At 38.2% G+C, this 23,010-nt stretch overlaps 1 protein-coding gene across 4 annotated transcripts in view; it reads left to right on the top strand.

Annotated features, from left to right (window-relative positions):
* TTC21B (tetratricopeptide repeat domain 21B) overlaps nt 1-21,455 on the top strand; it is a 60,886-nt gene extending 39,431 nt beyond the window's left edge. For 3 of the 4 annotated variants that reach the window (XM_036421870.2, XM_036421873.2, XM_036421872.2), the window contains 8 exons: nt 710-791; nt 3,128-3,278; nt 3,474-3,635; nt 6,004-6,199; nt 11,236-11,460; nt 13,493-13,613; nt 19,687-19,754; nt 21,143-21,455. In XM_036421870.2, the coding sequence (XP_036277763.1) occupies nt 710-791; nt 3,128-3,278; nt 3,474-3,635; nt 6,004-6,199; nt 11,236-11,460; nt 13,493-13,613; nt 19,687-19,754; nt 21,143-21,220 (1,083 nt within the window). In that variant the 3' untranslated portion in view covers nt 21,221-21,455. Of the gene's footprint in view, nt 1-709; nt 792-3,127; nt 3,279-3,473; nt 3,636-6,003; nt 6,200-10,849; nt 11,136-11,235; nt 11,461-13,492; nt 13,614-19,686; nt 19,755-21,142 lie in introns of those variants that run through there. The other variant, XM_045575278.1, reaches the window with a different exon arrangement.
* Nucleotides 21,456-23,010: the final 1,555 nt, after the last annotated feature.

The following is a 23,010-nucleotide window of genomic DNA, read 5'->3' on the forward strand; positions in this document are numbered from 1 at the left end:
TGTAAGAGGATGCATAGTCAGTCATGTGGTAAGTCATAATTTGCTGAAGGCTGACTTCTCAGTACTTACTCAGACATGCTGGACCAACTTATAAGTTGCAGTGAGACTTTTGGAATTACAGAAAAAACTTCCTTTATTATTTTAAGATGGTGAGTTTTAAACAGAACATTTTTTTTCTTTTTCATTTTTACTGGGACTGAGGTATTTGTTAGCTTTTCAAACAGGTATATAGATGACAGTTTGTGAGGTTTATTCAAAATTACTACAAATGTAACTAGAGATGTAAGAACTCTCCCTTTAAAACATATGATAATAAAATATCAGTAGGTCTTGCTTATTTAAAATTCCTTTTAAATATTAAGAATTTAAGAGTGTTGTTATTTTTTTAATCTTGTCATTTTAGCAAGCCCAATGAGGCATCTTTCTATGACAGCACATAGAGTGTGCAGTTTCCTAAAATTTCTGCTTTTAAAATAACCTCTTGAAACATATTTTCTGCTAAGATACAGTTTGGGAACAGAGCATTCTGTTCATGTCCTGATAACCTTCTGTTACACTGATCTCAGGGCTGATATGTATAAGGGCCTCCTTTCTGTAAAACTTTCATCCTGTTCTTCAAATGTGCCTTCCTAGTGCTAAATCTTGATAGGAGGAATATGCTTTGTCAAATATATGGCAATATTTTTAGAACCACCTTTTATTTTTATAGATGATGGCAGATATCATGTTCAGGAAGCAGGACTATGAACAGGCAGTGTTTCATTTACAACAGCTTTTAGAACGCAAGCCAGGTAAATATTCATTGGTTGTATTGGCTAATGCACCCAACTCCTTTTCTCCTCTTGGCTCTTATGTCATTTCTGCCTTGGTTCTAGATTCTGTTTTGCCCCTTTCTTCTTTTCTGAAAGGCTGTTTAAGGTAGTGTACATAATATTTTCATTCCGTCTATCTTAAGCTGTTCCTATATTGCATTATTTCCCTTTGAGCTAATAATCCAACCTGATGTTTTTAAAAAACAGACCTGTTCCCTTGTGAGTACATGTGTGTGTAAAAAGCAAACCTCTCTCCTCATGTGTGTATGTGTGTGATATGATTTTATTGATTTCAAAGAGAGAGAGAAACATCAATGTGAAAAACATCGATTGGTTGCCTCCTGTACCCGCTAACTAGGGATTGAACCCACAACATTTTCAGTGTTGGGATGATGCTCCAACTAACTGATCCACCTGGCTTGGGCCCCTTGTTAATAGTTTTAAGCCATTGATGACAATTTTGCCCTCACGTGAAAGATTTGAAGAAGTGCTCATCTAGAAGATGAGTTTTGTCTCACCTCCAATGTATGGCTAGTAACATCAAACTTAGCAACACTCATGTTCTCTGCTCTGTCTTTGCACATGCTGTCTACCTCTCAGAATGCCTTTGTCTAGCATGATCCTCCTCTTTTTCAGGTTGCTCAAAGGTCCATATAGCTGAAATGTCTCCAGCTTCTTCAAAGCAAAGTTAGGAATTCTGTACATTGTTATTCCATAACACTTCATTCATGCCTTGTCACATCACAGATATCGCCTGACTATCCATCAATAAATATGGACTATGTATTTTCAGAGTGCAATACATTTCAGTTTTCAGTAGATTCCTTAAAGTGCAGAAATTTGCCTTCAGTCAAATTTCTTGTTTAACCAAAAAAAACCCCACAAAAAACAAGTTAATGCAATTTAATCTATCTCTGGTAATTATAACTTGAACTAATAATGAGTACTTTTCAGTAGTATTGTCTGCAATCTAACTCTCTATCCACTGAGCCAAACCAGCCAGTGCAAGGAATTTTTACAAATCCCCTACTATGAGTCCTGTGCTAACTGAAACTTGAGAGTCCAAACACCTAAAAACACAACTACAGAGAAATAAAATGTGAGCCACCAATAATTATGCATCCATATTAAAATTATATTTTGGAAGATCATTTAATGATAGTTGAGAAATGTTCACTGTATAATGTTGAATGAAAACCCCACATGTGGCCCAGCTGGGGTGGCTCAGTGGTTGAGTGTTGATATATAAACCAGAAGATCATGGTTCAGTTCCCGATCAGGGCATATGCTCGGTTGCAGGTTTAATCCCTAGTAGGAGGTGTGCAGGAGATGGCCAATCAATGATTCTCTCATCATTGATGTTTCTATCTCTCTCTCCCTCTTCCTTCCTCTCTGAAATCAATAAAAATACATATATTTTTTAAAAACCCAAGTGTGACTTCAATTCTGTATATATGTAAGCAAAGAAACATATTCATTTGCTTATGTTTAAGTATTTATAAATTTTTTTCACTTATAAATATATAAAAGGAAACCAAAATGTGGTCATCTCGAGCTAGTGGGAATATGAATGTGTTTTTTCTTCTTTATAGTTTTGTATTTTTTCAAATTTTCTAAGGTTTCTATATATTATTTTTTAAATCTTATAAAATATTTATTAGTGTCAAAACTGGGTAGAATTGAGAGAAGAAAGCTTTCTAGGAGTGTGCCAGAAAATTATACTTGAGAGCAAATAACTAAATTAATTATTTTTCCTTAGAAAAAGGTAAAATAGGATTAAAACACTGGGACTGATATCTTAAAGTTATAGAATGGTGAGCTAGTGTCTAATATGCATGGATATACACATATGAAGGAAAGGCTAGAGTAAATTTCTAACTGCCTGCCTCAAACATGGTCATCAGAATATACTGTTCTTACTCACTTGCATGTCCCATAGACAGACTTGCCCTGTGCAATCACATCAATTCTCCTAAATTTTACAGTGGGAGTTTAGGTTATCTGCATAGAGACTGTTTCTAGAATATTTTGGTCCTAGGAATGATTGAAAAGTAAATTATAGCAAATGTCCATTTTTGTCTATTTGCCTATGTATTTAGAACCTCTCTCACTGTGATCAGACCAACCCACCCTTTATCATTTGATTGATCATCAAGTTGTCTACCCAGTCTCTTTAGGGATTATAACCCCAAAGGCATTCCTTTGTTTAAACTGTATTTCATTTAAAGTAAATTATACTTTAATAAAGTAGGATGATAACCATTAAAACAAAAGATATAAAGTGTGTCTATATCTGAAATATTCTTTGTTTGTAGATAATTACATGACATTATCTCGTTTAATTGATTTCCTAAGAAGATGTGGAAAACTTGAGGATGTTCCAAGATTTTTCTTAATGGCTGAGAAACGTAACTCCAGAGCAAAATTGGAGCCAGGATATCAGTACTGTAAAGGACTGTATCTTTGGTAAATCTATTGGCAAATAAGTCTTACATATATTTTTTTTCCTCATTGTGAATAAAGTAGAATATGCATTTTTTTTGTTTTGAAAAATATCTACATTTTAGAATATGTTTATTTACCAAACAAACTATAAATGTTTTGTAGTCAGTGATTGAAATAAGTTTTTGTGTTTATTTTTATTTTTTTATATTTAACCAGGTATACTGGAGAACCAAACGATGCCCTTCGACATTTTAATAAAGCTCGGAAAGATAGTGAATGGGGCCAAAATGCCCTTTATAATATGATAGAAATCTGTTTGAATCCAGATAATGAAACTGTTGGAGGTGAAGTGTTTGAAAATCTAGACAGAGACCTGGGGTGAGTAGCTTTGACAAATTACTTTTTTTTTTTTTTTTTTTAAGAAACACATTGAGGATAATAAACAAGGATACCTTACAAAAGAGAACTAAATTCTAGGCTAGCACTAATGAAGGGTTAGATTAAAAAAAAAAATCATAGCTAGAATTACTGTTCTCTGTAGCAAGCATGTATTACTTTTAGTAGGTTTCCTAAATCAGAAGAAACTTGCAAAGTTTTTACTCTATAAAAAAACAGGTACATTATAGAATTTGATTACTTTCAAAAAATTATTCACCCAATAATAGTAACTCTTTAAAAGATGGTGGTTGTAGCCGAAACCAGTTTGGCTCAGTGGTAGAGCGTCAGTTTTCAGGCTAAAAGGTCCCAGGTTCGATTCCAGTCAGGGGCATGTATGTTGGTTGCGGGCACATCCCCGGTAGGGGGTGTGCAAGAGGCAGCTGGTTGATGTTTCTCTCTCATCGATGTTTCTAGCTCTCTTTCTCTCTCCCTTCCTCTATGTAAAAAATCAATAAAACATATTAAAAAAAAAAAGAAGCATTCCTGCCATATCTCTGTAAGCTTCTATTTATTAAAATAAATTAATAAATAATAAAAGATGGTGGTTATATACCATATCCTTATTGCTGTATACTGCATTGTCTTATTTATTCCCTACAGCAGTATTGTGAAATTAGCTCAGAGTTAACTTGTCTAATGTGTAGATTAGTAAGTGGTGGGAGCAAGATTTGGGCCTAGTTCTACCTGACTTCCAAGCCACTGTGTGCACTGCTGTTAAGTGGTTATATTTCTATGAACCTGTATTTATTGCTTGTCCTCTCCTCAAATTGAGCAAATATGGTGGGGGATGCGTAAGTATGTAAATATATACTAAGGTACAGGGGTAGTTTCTGCCTTCAGGAACATGTAATTTACCTAGGAGACAGGACAGTATCTGAAAGCATTCAGTCTCCAACAAAATAGATGTGAAGTGTTGCAGGACTTCATAGAACTCATAGCGGTGCAAAGCAATCAAGAGGAGATGCAGAAGGGACCGGGAGTAAATTAGAACCAGACTGCTGAGACATTTCAATGACTGATTTGTAGGCTTGGATTCTAGAGATCATGGCAAGTTTTAGAGTAGGGAGAGACATGTTTTTCTTCTGTTTGTTTTGAAAAGGCTAAGGTAAACTACTGTTAGGTGTCTATAGACTATTCTTCAGCAAGTAGTTGAAAATATAAAACTAGAACTCAGAAAGGAGGCCATAGCTAGAGATACAGATTTGGAGGACATGTGTACAGAGTGGATGGTTGGAACTCTATAAATGGCCTCTTTGCAAGTAGAATGTAGTAAGATAAGTCTGAGAACTAAATTTGGGGCATGCTAACATTTAAGGGGACTGGATGAGGAAGGGATGTCAGAAAAGGCCAATCAGTGTGGTGGAAAGAGAACCAAAAAACATGTAATGTTACAGAGCGAAGGGAGTGGAACTTTGAAGAAGGTAGCCAACAGTATGACATGTTTTAGAGAATATAAAATGTAAGCCCTGAGAAAATGACCAATGACTTTATTGAATGGGCTTTGAGAATTTAATTTTCATATATATATATATATATATATATATATATATATATATATATAGAGAGAGAGAGAGAGAGAGAGAGAGAGAGAGAGAGAGAGAGAGAGAGAGAACGAGCTGGGTGTGGATGTGTGTTTAAAAAATAAGAAAAATGCTAGTGAATATTTAAACTGTCATTGCACTTACAACTTACAACCTTTTGACAGATAATAGTTTCTGAGCATCTGATAAGCAACTGAGTGATGAAAGTAAAATAGACTTTTTATATGTCTGATAAACTTAGATTCAAATCCTAGGTTTAGCATTTATTAGCTGTGTGATCTTTGACAAATTATTTCATCTGTTTGGGCCTTAGTTTTTTAACATATAAAATGGATTCAACATAGATTGAATGACATAATCCAGAGCTTAGCACATCGTAGGTGTTTCAGTGATGTTACTTTTTGCTGCCTCTTTACTTTTTCTGAATAGGAGTATCACTGATGATAGGATGATTTTACTTATTTTTAATTCTAGTTTTATATTAGCTGAAATGAAAACCCACATGTAGATATTGTCCAAATTTTGTCTTCACATTAGAGTGAATGCATGTTTAATGCTATTATTTTATTGAAACTATATTAATTTTGTTTAAAAATACATTATAACTACGTTTTGTACTAGAAGAGAATGAGTGACATTCTTCAAAAGGATTACTTTTAAATTGCTGACAAAAAAGAAACCATGTGTACCATAGATCTCATTCCATTCTCAATGACTTGGACTTCATGTGTAGCAGATATAAGAGATTTATTTTTCATTGATTACAGTAATTCAACTGAGAAGCAAGAGTCTATGCAATTAGCAGTGAGAACAGCAGAAAAACTCCTTAAAGAACTGAAACCTCAGACTGCTGAGGGTCATGTACAGCTTCGAGTACTGGAGAACTATTGCCTGATGGCTACCAAGCAGAAATCTAATGTTGAGCAAGCATTGAGTACGTTCACTGAAATAGCAACATCTGAGGTTTGTAGATCTTCTTTTTCAATTTTATATGTTATGTTTCTGCTAGAAGCTTGGTGCACAAATCTGTGCACAGGCAGAGTCTGGCCCACCCGGAAGGTGGGGGGAACCATGGTAGGTCGGCCGGCTCCACCCCCAGTTGGGGTGGGAGAGCAATTGGGGCCAGGCTGCCCAGGAGAAGGGGCCATAGGAAGTTGGCTGGTCTCTCGGTCGTTCTGGTCGTTCTAGTCATTCCAGTCACTTGGCTTTTATATAGAGAGATGATGGTATAGAAATAAGTGTTTTGATTAGTTTGTTTTCTGAAAATTGAATTAATTACTTACTAGTATTAAAAATTAGGCATATAGTCCTGGCCTGTGTGGTTTAGTTAATTGAGCATCATCCAATGCACTGAGGGGTCATAGTTTGATTCCCAGTCAGGTCATATGCCTGAGTTGCATGCTGAATCGCTGGATAGGACAGCTGATCAATGTTCCACTCTCATCAATGTTTCTCTCCCTCTCCCTTCCTTTCTCTAGATAAAATTCAATAAAAAATTATATATTTTTTAAATTAGGTATATAGTTTGGCATAATTTTACACAGGGTACCTTTGTCTCCAGAGAGACACTTCACTGTTTTTAATGTGTGGTTGATGTATTTATCACTGTTAGAATGGTGAATTCTGGAAAAAGGAAATTCTTCAAAAAGGCATAAATTAATTCTCAAGGGAACAACTTTATCCCTGGAGAAGACCTGTGTTGTAGATGTAACCTAGGTTAACTTACTAAGGGAAAATAAACACCTGGCTGCCTGCATTGCTCACCTTTTCACTTACGTGAATTTGAAAATTTTCCAACTCTAAGGCTAAGTGAGATCAATACTGACAACCTATATCATGCAAATAATGACATTGATCTCTAGCAACTCTAAAATAATCCCATTATTATTATTATTATTATTATTATTATATTAAAGTCTTCCTCTTTTCATCCATCAGACCCACCTTCCTTCTCATTCTCCAGTGTTCTTTTTTTCCTTTTCTCAAATGGTACTGTATTTCTTCAATTATGAAATATTAAGGAAGGAACTCTAGGCACCCACCCCATTAGCAGTTGGTAATATCTAGTTCTAAGCATACTCATTAGGTTTCATGTTTTTCCACTCAATAATGTTGTAGGCCACTGGAAACTCATAAGTTTGTGTCTGTCATAAGATTTACAGAGTTTTGCTTTGTTTTCTTGTAGTTCAGAAGTCACAGTGTTAACTGTAAACCACCAAGGATTCCTACTGTGACCCTTTCCCCCTGCCTTCCATACTCTGAAGGTATTTCGGGAAACCCACAGCCCCATTTGCTGTTTGGTTCCAAGTGTCCTAGGTGGCACTGTATTACCATCTAAGCCACCCTTGGGACAGACAGCAAGATAGCAGCAGCATCAGCCCCAACCTGGAGTAGAACCTTCTGCTGACATTGAAGTAATGTTCCCTGGGGTTGTGCTCATTGGAATTGGCTGTGAAACAGCAGGTGATGACAGTGGCTGACTGAACTGAGACCAGAAATAGGACTGTCATGTCAGACCAAGAAAATGTGTAAGAACATGATGAAGCACCATTTCAAGTAAAGTATCACAGCCACCGAATGTGAAGGAGCATCTAGCGTGTAATGCAAGGGAACATCTGGCCCGCAGACCATATAAAGCCCACAAAATCATTTGATCTGGCCCTACCAAGGCATTAGGGGTGAGTTAATTAAATGTTTGACCAAATATAGTAGGCTAATTTTTAAGTTGATAATTTTGTATGGTCTGTGAATGATATAAATATCTAAATGGTCCTTGGCAAAAAAAAAATGGTTCTCCACCCCTGAATGTAATGAGAGTTTAAACTGTGGGATCTGAGAGAGGACCCAAAAGCAGCTATTGACATCACAGCTATTTCCTAGAAAGAAAATCAGTTTTTGTGTTGGTGAAACTACAAATTTTATCTTGCACTTCTTTCTTTTAACTCATAGTCTGCATATCCTATCTAATAAAAGAGTAATATGCAAATTGACCAGACAACAGAATGACGAGTTGCTACGATACATACTGACTACCAGGGGGCAGACACTCAACTCAGGAACTGCCCCCTGGTGGTTAGTGTGCTCCCACAGCGGGAGCACCACTAAGCCACAAGACGGGCTGACAGCTGGCGACCGCAGCAGCCTGCCTCCACTATAGCACTAAGGATGTCCGATGGCAGCTTAGGCCCACTCCTCTTGGGAAGTGGTCCTAAGCCATCAGTTAGACATCCCCCAAGGGCTCTAAGTCTGTGAGAGGGTGCAGGCTGGGCTGAGGAACCCCCATCGAACCCCGAGTGCACAAATGTTATGCACTGTGCCTCTAGTATCCTATATAATAAAAGCCTAATATGCTAAGTGTCTGATTGTCCTGTCAGCCATTCAACCAATTAAAGAGTAATATGTTAATGATATGCTAAGGCCACTCAACCGCTCACTATGACATGCATTGACCATCAGGGGGCAGCTCCTGAGTTGAATGTCTGCCTAGACTCTGACCAGTAGGTTAGCTCGCTCCTGGGGTCTGGCCGATTGGGACTGAGTGAGATGCACTGGACATGCCCTGAAGTCCTCCCACAGCACCTCCCCAGCTGGCTAATCTCCAGCATTCCTCTCCAGCCCTGACCGTGCACCCGTGGGGTCCCTCGGCCTCATCTGTACCCTCTCCCAATCGGGAACTCTCGGAGGATATTGGAGAGCCAGTTTTGGTCCCATCCCACAGGCCAGGCCAAGGGACCCCACTGGTGGACGAATTTGTGCATCGGGCTTCTAGTTAACTATAATGAATATTGATTAAGCAGCCAGTGAGTACAGTACTAAGCACAATGGGAATCACAAAGTTAAACAAAGTATAGCTCCTTTTCTTCAAGTTTCTTATAATCTAGGGACCATGAGATAAGCATACTGACTGTGGTACAACACAAAATTTAACCTAGAGTTGCAAATAAAATTGCTGCAGGAAGAGTTGGGAGGCCCTTTTGTGGAGAAGGTATGATTTAAGGAGGACCAGCATAATAACTTGCATTTTCACAGGCAGATATGGAGAAAGTGCATTGCAGGGTAAGGGGAAATAGGAACAAAGACAGGGGGCAGAGAAATGGCATGTTCACAGCACTATGTGGCATTCAGATTGATTGAAAAAGAGGTATGCGACAGGAATCCTGGGAGGAAATGGTGGAAAATACATTAAGCATAGCAGTGCTTCCACTGGCTTTCATTCCATCACCTTGAACCATAAAAGCAATTTGTTTATAACATAGCTATATTGTCCTTTGTGATCCAAAGTGTGGCAGTTGAGCATGAGAGAGGGAAGCTGACCAAATGCCTTAGGATGTCTATACCAGAGAGACATTTTGGGTCTGAGACCAGAGTGAAAAATCAGATTTGCAGTTTTATTTTTGTTAATTTTCATCTGAAGATATTTTTTTTCATTGCTTTTCAGAGAGAGTAGAAGGGAGAAAGAGAGAAGGAGGGAGACAGAGAAACAGCAGTGTGAGAGAGACACATTGCCTGGTCACCCCAACCAGAGGTTGGGAGTGAACCCACAACCCAGGAACATGCCCTTGACTGGGAATCAAACCTGGAACCCTTTGGTGCAAGGGCCAATGCTCTAACCATTAGCAACACCAGCGAGGGCAGATTTGCAGTTGTAGAAATGATTCTTGGGTTCACTCAGCCATGATCAAGCTGTAGGGAATTGATTCATTCTAATCAAACTTGAGGTGTGTGATTTTAAAATCAGAGGGTTTATTTTTAAATGTGTAGTGTGGGATATTTTTAGTATTTGGAAAGATCTGGACATTCTTACAGGGTCCTTCTCTTTGTGGGCTGTCCTGGGATCTGACTGACAAATTCATAGCTCGCCTCCGTTTTCTTTCCCCTCTAGCCCACAGAAGGTGAGGATGAGGATGAGACTCAGTAACTGATAACCTCCACACAGCTTCAGAATTTACTGCCAGTTGGGTGGATTTGACACTCACATAAAACCTTTTGCCACTCTTTAATGAGAACAAATTACATGTTGGAAGTTTATCGAAAGATATATAATTAGAGCTAGGGATATTTTATGTCCTTAAAAAGCCATGTTCATCAAGCTCCAATGAGTCACCTTCTCTAATCCAGGTTATTTCGACTTCCAACTATGGTCCTGCTGGGCATTGAACGTTTTACTACTCTGCTACCCTGTTTCTTATGGCTTACCTAAACCAGATGTCTTTCAGTGGATCTGTATTTTATCATCTACTATATTTTATCATCTAACACCTCACTATAATAGCAATCACATAGAATTTTACCACACAAAACAGAAGAAATTTCTAAATTCTGCAAATTCTATTACAAGGAATGGGAAGTCAGATTAACTACATTTTTTTTCCTTTTGAACCCATGCAAAATATCAAAACTCTATAAAAGCATGTTTTAAAACGGGTTTATTTTCTATAATTTCCACATGACTGTCTAATTGCATGCCTTATTATAACATTTCATTGATCTTTATTGGGAAAAGAGGTTGTTGAATAAAGTGAAAATGAAAAGGGGAAGAGAAGGAGTAATAGGGTAAGTCAATATAGATAAGGACTATCATTGTGGGTAAATCATTGTTATTCCTTTTTTCAGATGAAATAATGAAGGAGTCAAAATGCAAATGTTCAGTCAGGATTCCACTGAAATAGAATCTTGTTTATTTTTTTGTGTCTGTGCAAAACCAAAACAGCCAGTCAATTCCATTAAAGACTGAGTCACCCAAATTGTCTGAGATTGTGTGGTTGTGGCATCTGCAAATTTATTGAATTATCTTAACCACCCAGCACCTCACCCAACTTCTACATGGTAGGGTGAGCTTACTTGATGTGTTAATTAATGACCCTATCACAGTTAGCTGTGTGGAGCCTGAAATATAATCCATATTATCTGGCACTTGCTACTTTCCATGTGTTTTCCTTTTTAAACAGAGGACACTTATGTTTGTGTATCTGAGGGTCTAAAGTTTGGTTTTCTTACAGAAGGATCATATTCCAGCACTTTTGGGAATGGCAACAGCTTATATGATCCTGAAACAGACTCCACGAGCCAGAAACCAGCTGAAGCGGATTGCGAAAATGAACTGGAATCCTGTTGATGCTGAGGACTTTGAGAGGAGCTGGCTGCTACTTGCTGATATTTATATTCAGTCGGCCAAATACGACATGGCAGAAGAACTGTTAAAGCGATGCCTGCATCATAATAAGGTAGCTGAATGAGGGGTAAAACAATCATTGTTAACCTTTATTGTATAAGCCTTCTATAATAGGCTGTTACAGAGTGTTGGTTCATTTCTAAGGATTCCTATTTGTGAGTTTTGAAAATTCAGTCTTTATTCTTACCATAATCAGGAAACCAACCTCTACAGTCATAAAAACATAATATGTTAATTAGACCAGATGTCCTTCCACATGAAGCCGAGGCTGTGAGGGAAGCCTGGGTTCTGGGTACCACAGGGAAGCTGGTGCCGGCAGCTGGGGGAAGGAAGGCCTACTCTTGCACGAATTTTGTGCATTGGGCCTCTAATAAGAAAGAATCCATTTGCCCTTGAAAAAATATATAAAAAAAACACAGATTTATACAGTTTTAACTTTCAGCTGTGGTGTGCCCTACTTATAGAAAGTGTTTTGGAATGTCAAGTATTTGCCTGTGATTACCCTTGCCATCTCGAAACTAATGAAAATTACAGAAGAGCATTAATTGCGGGCATCCATCCTTCCTGTTAAATATTCCATGACTTTGCTGCAGCTGCATGACTTTCCACAGTATCATAATCCACTGTGTATAATATCCTTTGTGGGGAAAAGTCTTTTCAGCATTTAATGTGATTTGTTTAATAAGTCCTTATCTTTAGGAATGAAATTGAAAATCTTAAAATTCTTAGAATTTAACGCTCTTAACAGTGCATTTTGGTGTTTAATCACACATACACAAAAAGAATGTCTTGTTCAATAAAACATTTTTAAACTATTTGTTAAGACACGTATTCATCTTAGAAACTTGAAGATATTTTTGAAGATATTTACCTTTACACATTCATATCAGTTATTTCAAATCTTTAATCACATAAAATCAATGTTTTATTTTCTTCAAGCAAATTAGATTACAAAATGGATCATTTGTTTTTTAAAGAGATCATCTGATACTATTCAGTTATTTTCTTAGGAACTTTAAAAACCTAAAATATGAAGCCATTTATCAACTATAGTTTATACATGTAATTCAAGTTATATCCCCTTGAAAAACAAGAGAGTGCTCGTTAAGAGGCTTTGAAAAAGTAAAACTATCAAGCAGCTGATTTGATGCCAAGAGTTTCAGTTCGCCAGAACACTGACAGCAATACATTTATGTTTGTACGTGTTGGCTGCTGTAAAGGCTTAGCCCTGCTAGTTAGGCTTGTCAATATTGGAAACTTAAGATTCAGGAGACAGAGCTTAGAAATCTTGAATTATATAATTTAAAAATGGAGATCATCCAAATGTAGGACAGGAAATGTACAAAATGTCATGTCAGATGGCAATGAGTGAACCTTATTTTGATTCTCATCCTGACAAACAAATAAAAATAAAATTATATTGAGACCATTCACACTTCAATAGTGACTGAATATTTGGTGATGTCAAGTTGTTACATTTAGGTATGACAAGTTGTGGTTGGTGATTTTGTTTAAAGAAAGTTCTTATTTTTAAAGAAGCATAATAAAATATTTATGGATGAAATGACAATATCTGAGTTTATATCTGATAATACAGAAGGACAAGTGTGGGGGATAGAGATGCAACAGTATTAGCTATGAATTCATTGTTGAAAGATGTGGATTCATTACACTGTCATTTCTATATTTGTGTGTTGAAATTATTCACAATAAATTATATTCATATATAGTAGAGGTGTCGAACTCAATCAGAGAAGGGGCCAAAATCTAAAATCCAGCCTAAATCGCGGGCCGAATGGTTTACTGAACAGTCATAAACTGTCATTGTGATGGAAACGCAGCGGAGTGCAGTGATGACAGCGTGGTGCGGGCCACATTGCAAGGCCTGGTGGGACGGATTTGGCCCGAGGGCCTTGTGTTTGACACATGTGCTTTAGATCATTTGATTGTGTAGCCGAGGTTGAAAACCGTTGTTTTATGTGCCATATAAATTAGTTAATATGGGTGGCCTCTATGGTCATAAGTACCTCAAAATCTTAGTGGTATGGAACTTAGTTTATTGATACAACTTCCTTTTTCTTTAGTCTTGCTGCAAAGCTTATGAATATATGGGCTACATTATGGAAAAAGAGCAAACATATACAGATGCTGCCTTAAACTATGAGATGGCGTGGAAGCACGGCAATCAGACAAATCCAGCAATAGGTGAGTTTAACAAATTAGACATTAGATTTTTACAGGAAACCTGGGTTTTATTTGTAAACTAGTGGCCTGGTGCGTGAAATTCTTGCATGGGGGCGTGGAGGGTGTCCTGCAGCCCGGCCTGCACCCTCTCCAATCTGGGAGCCCTTAAGGGATAACTGGCAGTCAGACATCCCTCTCACAATCTAGAACTGCTGGCTCCTAACTGCTCGCCTGCCAGCCTGATTGTCCCTAAATGCTTGCCTGCTGGCTTGATTGCCCCTAACCTCCTCTGCCTCAGCCCCACATCTGGGACCCAGGATTCCCTTCTCCAGCCAACCACAGGCACCCGGGATCCACACTTCCCTCCCTCTGGTCAGCCATAGACACCCAGGCCGGCTGCAGCTGCAGGGGATCATGGGTAGGTGGCTTCGCCTGGGCCCAGACCGCGGGGTGGGCAACTTCTTTATCTCTCGGGCCACAGCCAGCTGCAGGTACTGGTGCTCTCAACTGTGGGGTGGGCGGCTTCTCTGTCTACCAGGCTGTAGCAACTGCAGGTGCTGGCGCCTGGACCACAGGCAGGAGGCTTCTCTGTCTTCCCTGGGATGCAGTGCGGGCGACTTCTCCTGCTGGCTGCAGCCTGGGATCATGTGGCAGGCAGATTCTTCATCTCCTGGCCGCACCCAGCACTGGGGCCGGGTTTCTCCGACTTTCCCAGGACATGGGGCAGGCGGATGTGAGGCTTCTGCTGCTGTCTGCGGCCTGGGATCAGGGGGCAGGTGATTTCTTCATCTCCCGGGCTGCAGCCAGCCTCAGGCACTGGTACTTGATTTCTCCCACTCCCACAGGCCTGGAGAGGCAGGGGGCAGGGCTGCCATGTTTTCAGGTTAATTTGCATATTCACTCAATAGGTTAGTGGAGTGATGGTAATTTGCATGTTTCTCTTTTAACAGTGCAGATTAGAGGCCCAGTGCATAAATTAGTGCACAGGTAGGATCCCTCACAGTCTGGCCAGTGATCAGGGCTGATCACTGAGCTGGCCAGCTGGGGGAAGGGACCATGGGAGATTGGCTGGCCACAGGAGGTTGGCTGTGGGAGCACACTGACCACCGGGGGCAATTCCTGTGTTGAGCATCTGCCCCTTGGTGGTCAGTGGGTATCATAGCGACCAGTCGACCAGTCATTCCGTCATGTGGTCACTTAGGCTATTATATAAATATATATTTATTCATTTAAATGCATTAGACTTTATTTTTAAGAACAAAATGCACATTAAGAACTCACTCCTTTTGCCAGTCCTTCTGAAGAATAAATTTTACATTCACAATAAATAATTAGCTACTAATAGTTATTAAGTATGATTTCCTGATATTCAAACTTGTTAGTCATCTTAAGGATATCTAGTGTAATTCTGCCCTTTCTCTCCCTTCATCGTCTGTTATTTCCAAAATGGAAATCCTGTGGGCAGAAGAAGTGTTCCATTGTCAAGAACATTAGAAAAACATTGCATTAAATCACATTCTGCAGATATCTTGACTATAGAACTTCTCAAAGCCTTTCAACCCTACTGTGTATTGTGACAGCTATCACAGAAGGGACATGTTTCATGTTTTCAATTTGACCATGAAACCTATTTTTTCTCCCTGAGAATCTAGAAACATCATCTTATTCCAATAGCAGGCTGTTAGTTTGAGGACTGCCAGTCTCCAGCCACCCTGACACATGAGTGGCATCTGAAGTACAGTTAGTGGCTCTGTCTCCCCACACTGAGGTAGCTCTTCCCCAGACTCTGCTTCGTATTTACACAGAGCTGACATGTGCCTCATCGAAACTGCTCAGCCTGTGTTCCAGAGTAGTCCAGAGCCCCTTTCCTCTACACACAATGGCCCACTGGTAATGCCGGACATTGGGCATCATTTAATGCCGGTGGTCTTGATCTGGCATCTAGAAGGGTTCTGGAATCTGGAGAAGGGGCTGTGCAGAGATTAAATAAGAGTCCAGAGACGTAACATAATTTTGAAAGGCATATTGGGGGAGGCAGAGGAGCCTGGCTGAAGAAACCAAGTTCTCCTAGTTTCAGGACCCCTTATTTTTTATTAACACAATTTGTCCTAAGGCAGGGTGGAGATATACACTTCAAAGTGTAGGGTTTTGTACAGAAGCATTGTTAAATTGGGGAATAGTCTATGGCTGTTCAGGTGTTTGGCCAGTAGAAGTCAATAACATGTAGATTAAGATGTCCTAAGCTGTCTGGCGGCAAACAATCAATTTAATGCATCCTTTTCAGGTTTGGGGAAATGCCTTCAGCCATTTCCAACAGGTGACAACATATGTGACACAGCCCTTGTTGAGTCCCCAAGTTCCATCAACCTTTCAATGAAACTCTTGCAATTATGACATGCTCGACCTGGCTTCTGGCAATCTGGTTTCAGATTTCTGCCAAGTCTCCCATAAGGTTTCTCTTCAAGCCATCCTCACCTATTGGTCCATTCCTCCTAAAACTTGCGTCCAAGTCTTTCACCATTCTTGTGCTGAACCCTGGAAACTCTACATTAGCGTTTTCCCAGCTGTGCTTTGGAATACTTGGTGAGATAATTATTAAGAGAAAGAGAGCCCAGCTGGTGTGGTTTGGTAGTTGAGCATTAACCTATGAATCAGGAGGTCAAGATTCGATTCCCAGTCAGGACACATGCCCCAGTGTGCGGTGTGTAGTAGGCAACCTATCAGTGATTCTCTCATTGATGTTTCTCTCTCCATTTCCTTTCCTTAAGAAAATCATTAATATATATATATATATATATATATATATATATATATATATATATATATATGTATGTATGAAGAGATTAGATTCCATGGCCAATTAAGTTTGGGAAAGTGTGCTTTATTTGCCACTTCCCTCCTGACCTGTTGTACCAGAAATGAACCAGTTCTTAAGTATGATTTAAGATCGAATTGTATTAATAATGAAGCTGCTTTATAAGTTAGGCATTTAGTAGTTGTTAATTCAGCCTTAGATGACATCTGTCTTTTTAGCAGCCATATCACAATATGGATTCATTTCATTTGCAGTCAGATCATCTTTACACTAAAGGCTATCCGTTCAGGACTCCCACCTGATATATTTCTGGGGTATGTCATCTTACTAGACTCATGTAGAGCACAGGAACTAACATTTGCCAGTGGTATTTTTCCTTTTTAGATAGCCTACATCTTACAGAATAAAATCACCTTGCAAAATGAAAATTCCTTAAAATATATGAAATTTTTATACTTTATTCCACAAAAGGAGTGCATTTAGAAGCTAAATTATTTAAATATATTCTTCCTTGGAAGACTTAAGCAACTATAGATATTTCAACTCCCTAGTTCATTCATTGTGCCATCTTTATATTTTTTAGACTTCTTAAGTAAGCATTCCTCAAAGGCTCTCAATTAATTCTTCAGTTTCTTCCTTAGCATTGTTACTGCATCCAACTCCCCCGACCTGCCTGCCATCTTAATAGCACATGCCACATCTCCTTTTGTCAGGATATCCTTATGTGGCCGTGTTCTCCCCATGGGATTCATACTTCTTTGTTGTCACCAGGAAGGGCACCCGGAGAGAGATCCTATGAGAGAAGAACACATTCATGTTTTTCTCAGGTTATCTGACAGTCACTAGGCTGTTTCTGTCATTCGTGCTACCCTCCCTCCCTTCTTTTCTCACCCTTTCCCTCCCTCCCTCTCTCTTCCATTTCCCCCCTAATTACAGAAGGTTGAATTATCATAAGCTTAGCAGGTACAATGCAGCTTCCACTTTTTTTGTGTGTGTGTACCATTTTTAGTCCTTTGTTGTTTTTCTAAAAAACTTTAACAATCTAGCCTATCAAGTTCCTTTCAACATTAAAACTTTGTACTTCTAATTTAGTGTTTTCACAGGAAAAAATAATTTTTGAAGTATTTCTGTGGTGCTCTAAAATTTTTTAAAGCTTTTCACAAATATATTGTCTTTAAAATTATTCTAAGAGTGAAAAATTATGATCCTATTTTTTTTAGATGAGGGACCTTGAATTCGACAGCTCAGATGACTTGGCTAAGGTCTCAAACCTAGTCAAGAAGTCAGAAGTTAAATCTAGGTGTTTTTGGCTCTAGTTTCCATGTAAAGTATGTTTGGCATGGCATCTTAAATTGTTTTTCATTTTAAATGTCACAGACTCGCTTTATTCCATTTTAGAATTTCTTTATAAGGATACCAAGTTTACCTCTCTGAAACTTACTTTTGCATCTAGAACAGTTATGTGTGTGTCTTCATGTGTGCGTGTGCACACTTTTATATGACTACATTAGCCGGGTATTTTTTTTAAACATATTTTGAAATTCTAAAAATGTATTCTGGTACTTTGACTAGAGCCCAAGAGCAGACTGATAAATCTCAGAGGAAAGGCGTGGGTGGGTGTGGAGAGATTAACCAAAGAATTTATATGCATAACGCTTGGACACAGTAGTGTAGTATAGTTTAGGCCTGGGGGTGGGGCGAGTGCAGGGTGGAGAGGGTCAATAGAGAAATGGTGGGGGGCGGATATCTGTAATACTTTCAGCAATAAAAATAAATTTAAAAAGTAATTTTTTTTTTTTAAATAACCCTTTTTTCTAAATTGTCGCCATTTGAAACATGACATTTGGTATCGGTAATTGTGATAATTGTTACTCATCAATAATGTGTGTAATATCTGCTGACTAATCTTCTCTGTTCTGGGCCACTCTCCCACCTGCTCTGCCCTCTCACCATGTCCTCTAGGTCCTTTGGTTCCTGTGTGTTCTTTCTATTCACAGTTCCCTTGGCCTGAAAGTGGTCTCCTTTCACACCCTCTTGGCTCATTTTATGCCTCCTTCAGATTTCAAAAGTTGCCTGACACCACCCACTCCCCTACCAGGTTTCTCATTATAGCTCATTTGGTCTGTACTTTTATTCCATGGTATTTATCTCATTTTTGAAATTATTCATTCACTTACATAATTATTTTAATAATGTGCTTTCTTTCCACATAGGATGTGAACTTCATGACGGTAGGAACCAGTCTGCCTGGTGTTTTAGTGCTGAGGAAATCTGTATTGTGTAACTGAATAGCTGTTACCATTTACTGCCCGAGGCTGAGTTTTATTGTAGTCTGTAAAGTACAGAATCCCACTGGTGGGATGGCGGTCTCCTAACCCAAAGGTGTATTCACTGTGGTCCTTTTTCCAACTTCATTTTCTTTCCTACCTGTTCTCCTTTCATGTCACTCCACGTTCTGTTATCTCATGTCTGTCATAGTGCAGTCACCAGCCTCTAGGTTCTCTAATAAGTAAGCACATGAAGAAGGAGGCAAAAAGGGTAATACTAGTTCTAACCTGTTTGGCTTAGTGGATAGACTCTGCAGTGGTTCTCAACCTTCCTAATGTCTCGACCCTTTAATACAGTTCCTCATGTTGTGGTGACCCCAAACCATAAAATTATTTTCGTTGCTACTTCATAACTGTAATTTTGCTACTGTTATGAATTGTAATGTAAATGTCTGCTGTGCAGGATGTCTTAGGCGACCCCTGTGAAAGGGTCACTTGACCCCCAAAAGGGTCTCAACCCACAGAATGAGAACCACTGGGATAGAGCGTTGGCCCGCAGACTGAAAGGTCCCAGGTTTGATTCCAGTCAAGGCTATATACTTTGGTTGTGTGCACATCCCCAGTAAGAGGTGTGAAGGAGGCAGCTGATCTATGTTTCTTACTCTCTATCCCTCTCCCTTCCTCTCTAAAAAATCAATAAAACAGCCCTGGCCAGTTTTGCTCAATGGATAGAGCATTGGCCTGCAGACTCTAGGTCCTGAGTTCAATTCCGGTTAAGGGCATGCACCTTGGTTGTGGGCACACACCCAGTAGAGAGTGTCCAAGAGGCAACTGATCAATGTTTCTGACTCTATCCCTCTCCCTTCCTCCCTGTAAAAAATCAATAAAATATATTTAAAATAAAAAAAAATAAATCAATAAAATATATATATACTTTTTTAAAAAGCGGTAATACTAGCAGTGTGCTCTATAAATAGTTCTGTATCATTATGGGTTGTTTTTGTCTTAACAGGGTACAAACTGGCATTTAATTACTTAAAAGCGAAAAGATATGTGGATGCAATTGACGTATGTCACCAGGTAACACTTAAATTTAGATTTCTTAAAATTTTTCAGATGCACAATTTCCTACTTTTAATTAATTTCAAGCTATATATATAGTGTAGTATTCTAGTTAAGTGACTTATCAAATACATTCTGGACAGTTATCAGTTTTCAACGTTTAGAAAAATTATACAATGTTTCTTTCCATTTTAAAGACAGAGGCCTGACAAGAAGCAAGTGAAATAAAACATACAATAGTATTTAAGTTAGAAGATAATTTGAGCATTGTTATAGATTCTCCAGGTCATTTCATTGTTCTGAATAGAAGTTCTGTGACTGTGTCTAAGACTGGTTAATAGAGAATTCAGACTTTTAAATTAGACATAAGAGATATTTCTGTGATGTAGAAGTCATTTGATTATTTTTCTGTGATTAATCCCCTATTAAGTTACCCTTTACTGAAATGACAAATAAGTTGCAGTATTAGAATTTGCAATTTCTTTATATAACATTGTCCTATTGATATTCCATATAAAACATTACATTACGCATTGTTAGAAGTTCCCTTAGAAAAGAGCTGCGTTATCCAGGTGCTATGTCAGCATCCTTAGAGTCAATACTGGTCTCAACGATTGCAATTGATTATTGACTCTCTCTGTAAACCAGTATTTCACATTAAGGTTAAGGTTGTACATTAATATAAGGTTATATTAGAATCATTTGTGGAGTTTGGTCTTTTTTTTAATGAGTATCTCCCCACTTCTAGACTCAGTAGTTCTGGAATTTTGTATGTTTCAAAATCACTCCAGGTAAATCTGATGTGTATTCCTGGTTAAAAATTATTCTCTAACTGGTTTGGCTCAGTGGATAAAGTGTTGGCCTGCAGGCTAACGGGTCCCGGGTTCAATTCCGGTCAAGGGCACATGCCGGTTTGCAGGTTTGGTCCCTGGTAGGGGTTGAGTGCAAGAAGCAGCCAACCAATGATTCTCTCTCATCATTGATGTTTCTGTCTCTCTCCCTCTCACTTCCTCTCTGAAATCAATAAAAAATATTTTAAGAAATAATTATCTAAAGGTTAATTAAATATTATATATAATAGTTAAATTTTTTAAATATCTTAATTTATTGAGATAAATATGTAGTTGTTTTCTGCAACTGGCCTATTAAGGAAGTAATTGTATTTGTTATTTTTCCACATGTAGTATTCATATACTACTGTTTTCATCTAATTACTAGTAATATGTAGGAATCTTCATGTCACATCTCATCACATCATTTTTTAAATTGCAATTATATTTGCTGTATTAATATAATGAAATCTCAACTGTAATATTCATTACATGTAAGTTTTGTAGTTCTCTAGTTCTGGATAATTACAAATTCTTATGCTTTTTGTCTTGTTTTTTTGCTCTCTGTTTTTACAGGTTCTTGAGGCACATCCAACTTATCCAAAAATCAGGAAGGATATTCTTGATAAGGCTCGAACATCTTTAAGACCTTGAAAATTAATTTAGATTGGTGGTTCAGTGGTAAACGCATCTGAGGTTCTAACAGTTCAAAATAGGTTTGAGCTAATTTTTTGTAATACAAGCAATCTTTTCTTTCTCCAGCAGAGGCTGCTATTGCATGGAGAAATGATATAGCAAATGTGTGTTTTCTGAGGGAGAAGGTGAATGAGTAGATGCAGATTTGGTATCTTTCTGATAAAGATTATAACCTATTTACCTAAAGAATATTTTATTAACAGCTAGGTAACTAAGTATCCTATGTCTTTTTTAAGGAATATGAGTTCTTTATTCTAGGAAATATATTTAAAATGCAACTATTCTCCATTAAATATTTTGTAACATTGTTTCAAAGATCTGAACAAATTTTCTTGTAAATAACTTATGAAAAATATATATATTTTTAATAAATATTTTAGAAATGTATGGTTTGTATTCCTCTTGGCACTCAAAAGACACGGTGAGTTTTGCTACATTAGGGTGAGCTTCCCCTGCAGTCTGGAATGTTATGAGTACTGTTGCAGAAAATATGGCTTTCCTAGCAAAAAAATCATTTTGGAAAAATTCCCTTTCTCTTTAGTAAGCTCATTCTTTCTGCTCTCATTGCCAGTGTCATCTTAAGAAATAATCAGTACCTGAAATTAGTTTAAGTGGCAAACCTTTATAGCAGTATTTAACCTTTGTCCAAAGACTAGGCCTCCTAGTGTTATTTCAGCCACTATCCCAATACCACTCGGGCAGAGCAGTTCTCACCCTTGATGATAAATTTAACTTGATCTTAGTAAATGCAATTCTTAGCATTTAAAAAAATTGTCTGCATTTTTTCCTGTTGTATAAAAATATAATAAGCAGCTGAAACCGGTTTGGCTCAGTGGATAGAGCGTCGGTCTACGGACTGAAGGGTCCCAGGTTCGATTCCGGTCAAGGGCATGTACCTTGGTTGCGGGCACATCCCTGGTAGGGGGTGTGCAAGAGGCAGCTGGTCGATGTTTCTCTCTCATCAACGTTTCTGGCTCTCTATCTCTCTCCCTTCCTCTCTGTAGAAAATCAATAAAAATATATTTAAAAAAAAAAATATATATATATATATATATATATATAGAGAGAGAGAGAGAGAGAGAGAGAGAGAGAGAGAGATAATAAGCAGTCTTCGATTTCATTTGCATTTTTAGTAAACATTATTTTTAAGTCACTTACTACTCTTTTATAAATGTCCTATGTTTATTTCTTTTGAGTTAAATTGTTGTGTCTGAGCTATTCTCCAATTTTCCAAAGTCCTTTTAATTCCAGTTATATCTTATAAAGTTCTAATCATTCTATTTCACCTACATTTCATTTATGCCATTTCACGAAAATGACCTATATAATAAAAATCTAATATGCAAATCCACCGAATGGTAGAACTACTGATTGTTATGACATGCACTGACCACCAAGGGGCAGACGCTCAATGCAGGAGATGCCCCCAGCCTGCAGGCCCCAGGCCAGCCAAGGTGGGTGCCAGCAGGGAGCCCTCCCCGATCACCCCACTGATTGCCCCACGTACTGACCCTGATCACCAGCCAGGCCTACGGACCCTACCTGTGCACGAATTTCAACCATCGGGCATCTAGTTTAATAATCAGAGGATACTTGACTTGGGGTGGTAAACACACAATACAATATATAGATAATGTCTTATAGATTTGGATACCTAAAAACTATATAATTTTATTAACCAATGTCAACCCAATAAATTCATTTTTTTTAATTCACAAAAAAATTATGAAGCATTTTGTATCAAAACA

The sequence above is a fragment of the Pipistrellus kuhlii genome, unplaced genomic scaffold, assembly GCF_014108245.1.
Source record: "Pipistrellus kuhlii isolate mPipKuh1 unplaced genomic scaffold, mPipKuh1.p scaffold_m20_p_7, whole genome shotgun sequence".
NCBI lineage: Eukaryota > Metazoa > Chordata > Mammalia > Chiroptera > Vespertilionidae > Pipistrellus > Pipistrellus kuhlii.